This window comes from Setaria italica, chromosome I (assembly GCF_000263155.2).
Source record: "Setaria italica strain Yugu1 chromosome I, Setaria_italica_v2.0, whole genome shotgun sequence".
NCBI lineage: Eukaryota > Viridiplantae > Streptophyta > Magnoliopsida > Poales > Poaceae > Setaria > Setaria italica.
In genome coordinates, this window is record NC_028450.1 from 21426372 (window position 1) to 21429749 (window position 3378).

General features: G+C 42.8%; 1 protein-coding gene across 1 annotated transcript; it reads right to left on the bottom strand.

Moving 5' to 3' along the window:
- Positions 1–451: 451 nt before the first annotated feature.
- LOC101764915 lies at positions 452–1114 on the bottom strand. Its single transcript, XM_004952391.4, has one exon. It carries the CDS (start codon positions 823–825, stop codon positions 568–570), a length of 258 nt encoding a protein of 85 aa, XP_004952448.1. The 5' UTR covers positions 826–1114; the 3' UTR covers positions 452–567.
- Positions 1115–3378: the final 2264 nt, after the last annotated feature.

Genomic DNA, 3378 nt, shown 5'->3' on the forward strand with positions numbered 1-3378 from the left:
CGCCCGGGCGGTGCCCGTACTGCGGCGGCGGCGTGGTGGCCGCGGACGTGGAGAGCGCGCCGCGGCTTTGCTACTTCCCGCTCTGCTTCCGCATCCGCCGCCGATTCTACTGCTCCCTCTGCTCCCGCCGCCTCGTCTCCGTTGCCTGACCAGACGAAAGCTTTGTGCGAGTAAGCAAAGCCTGTCGAGTTCCACATGTACTACAACTGTTTCGGGAAATCATAGCATAATTAACCCTTTATTATTACGATCTACTGATCCTTGTAAGTTCTTCTGTGCCTTAATCTTTGTATTTGTGTATTGAACACGGTGCGAATACAGCCAATCGAGGAAGCGTTAATTTCGCCCAAATTGGAGAAGAACTCGTCAAATTACGGGTGAAATTCGGAAATACCTACATTGCAGAGATGAACAACAAGCCCTTCGGTGGAAATGGCCAAGAAACTGACGATGAAGGAAACAAAAAGGGAGTTGACCTTTTATTGCGGTACATATACAGGATGGGAAAAAAGAAAGAAAAAGGAAACAAAAACAAGTGAGCTGATAGCACAAGAAGAACCAACAGGGTCACTCGAGGGGCGAATCGACGCGGTCGACGGAGCGCGCGAAGGCCAGGATGTCCGAGGAGCCCGTCGCGGCCGCCGGCTTGTCACCGTCCGGCTGGGAGACGATGGCCTCGCGGAGCAGCCTCGCCGCCGTCGGGTTCAGAGACGAAGGCTGCTGATCCTGCTGCCGGTTCTTGTCTGGACCGGCCTGCTGAGCTTGGGCGCTCGCCGGCGCGTCGCCGCCGTGGCCGGGCTCGGCGTGCGGCTGCATCTGGTCCATGGGTCGGCGAGCGGGTCTCAATGGGTGTACGGTGTCGCGCCGCGGAGTTGGGGAGTGGGCAGTGCAAGGTCAGAGTCAGACCGCTGCGACGCGGCGGCTATACTTAAATGAAGTACATAACAACAGCACGGCTTCGCGACGCTTCTTCTCGGAGCTAGGTGGTGCACGCGTGTGCGTCTCCGCAGCTCGTAAGCTGCGCCTCTAGTGACGCGTGTCTCACCGGCGCACTCGCACCGGTAGAAAACTGAGGGGTGTTTTGATCGGGCTGAACTTAATTCCCTTGTCACGTAGAATGTCTAGGTACTAACTAAAAAGTATTAAATACATACTATTTACAAAATCTATTGACATAGTTAAACGTGGACTAATTAGATTTAATAGATTCGTCTCGCCGTTTAGCCTCCATCTATGTAATTAGTTTTATAATTAACTCATATTTAATCCTTCGAATTAGCTTTCGAATATTCAATGCTAAACTTTAATCCAAACACCCCCTGAATATTAGTCCCGGTTGGTAGACCTCAAATCTCTCAAAAATTCATTTGAGATAAAAATTTTAAGATGAAAGGGGATCTTTAGTGCCGGTTGAATGTCCCGATTGGTAAAACCAACAAGAACTAAAGGGGCGGCCATGACAAACGCAGCACGTATGCCCTTTACCAACCGGGACTAGAGAGGTAAACCAACCGGGACTAAAGGGCATATGCATACGCGCTTGCATGATGCATGCACGTACCCCTTTAGTACTTAAGACTTTTTTATAATGAAATCAAACTAGTATTTATACAAATCAAACTAGTATTTATACAAATTAAACTAGTATTTATACAATTACTATATATACAGTTCTTAGTATATTATACCAATCAAACTAGTATTTATACAATTACTATATATACAAAAATTTGTCCACTTCATTTCTAGGATCCTCCCGTCGTGGTGTTGCTCGGTGCATCTACTGAACGTCCGTCGTAATAAAATTCTCCCTATAGATTTATCACCTCGTTCACCAGGAATCCTATAAGACCTTCACATATTGCCCCTATTCTCATCTTCTCCAAGATGCTATGTTAAATACTCCACATTTGTAATTTGAAAATATATATGAATGTTACACGAACAATTAAATAGAAGGAGCTAGAAAATAATTAATTATTAATAATTTTATTTTACATACTTTCATATCATGCGAAGTCAGCACCTTGGGTCCCACAAAATTGTACAGGTGCTCACAGATGTAGTATCCACGTAGATTATTCCCGGGTTCCTACCTTGAGCACTTTAGTGGAAAAAATAAGTTATGAAATATTTGTGTTATAAAATGTACAAAATGTGCAAACTTCATACGTATCGGGAAGTCTGTTTTGAATGTAAGTTTTTCTTTGAATGGACCTTGGTGATTCTTGAGGAATTGTTTCCTTGCACTGCGGATTAAAATAATGAATGATACAGTGTTAGGTAAAAATTTAGGAAACAAACTTTTGCATAGAGATAAAGGTCCATAATTATTACAAGTTTAGCATGTCTTGAATGTTTTGGTAATCCTTTGGTGGTTTCCTCAACGAATCGAACACAGTGATGTGGCTTCTATCAATCTCAATTATTATGAGGATCTAGTGAAAACTGTGTACGTAAATGTTCATATTAGAGCTAACTAACATTAATTAGGAAAAAGAAAATGAAAATAGACGGTACCCACACTTACTCAAAATTGTATGGCAGTAGTATGTAACTCTTGCAATATTGTTTATCCAAGAAATTGTATACCGCCTCCAATATTTTCTTTGGCTGATCCCGTATTTGCTTTTGGTTAATGAGTAATGGATCCATGAAGCCAACATGGAAGTACGATTCTTTGTGGTAATTCTGAATTAGCATCCTATATAAAATGGAAGACGAAGTTAGTAGGGTGACGCATACACATAAAATAATGATATAAGCCAAAATTTACATATAGATAAATAGACACTAACAGAACCCAGGCGCTGATGAGAGAGACATCAAGGGCATCCTGATGGTACACTTCGGGAGCATCTGCCTCACGTACTTTCTTGCCACATGTTCAGGAGCAATCAGCTTGCCCTCTTCTGCCACTTCCATGATGTGAAGCCTTCCTTCCAAAGATTAAAGTACGACCTCGGGGCTTATTTTGGTTCGTCGATCCTGAGGGCTAACATTTCAAGATTCATTAATTAGTACATAGTAATAATGAATATGAAATTATAGGTGGGGTAAAACAATGTAAATGATATATATCTCGTCAGAACCTTCCGTTACAGCAAGGTTTTGCTCGGGCTCGGGCTCTTCATGGCCATCACCGGACATGTTGAGAAACATGTCCGCCAGGCTACCCTCTTCGTCGGTGTACGTTACGGGCACGTTGGAGCCACTACCACCAGCAATAATCTACTCCCTTAAATACCTTGCATTCTCTTCGTCTGTCATCTCAATTACTTTAAACACACATGAAATCATAGAACAACCATGAAATAAAAAAATTGATTGAAATATACACATGAAACTATACATTAAATTATATATACGATACCTCTA

Excerpts from the sequence above, each read along its gene's own strand:
- LOC101764915 (XM_004952391.4), bottom strand. The coding sequence starts at position 825 with ATGGACCAGATGCAGCCGCACGCCGAGCCCGGCCACGGCGGCGACGCG.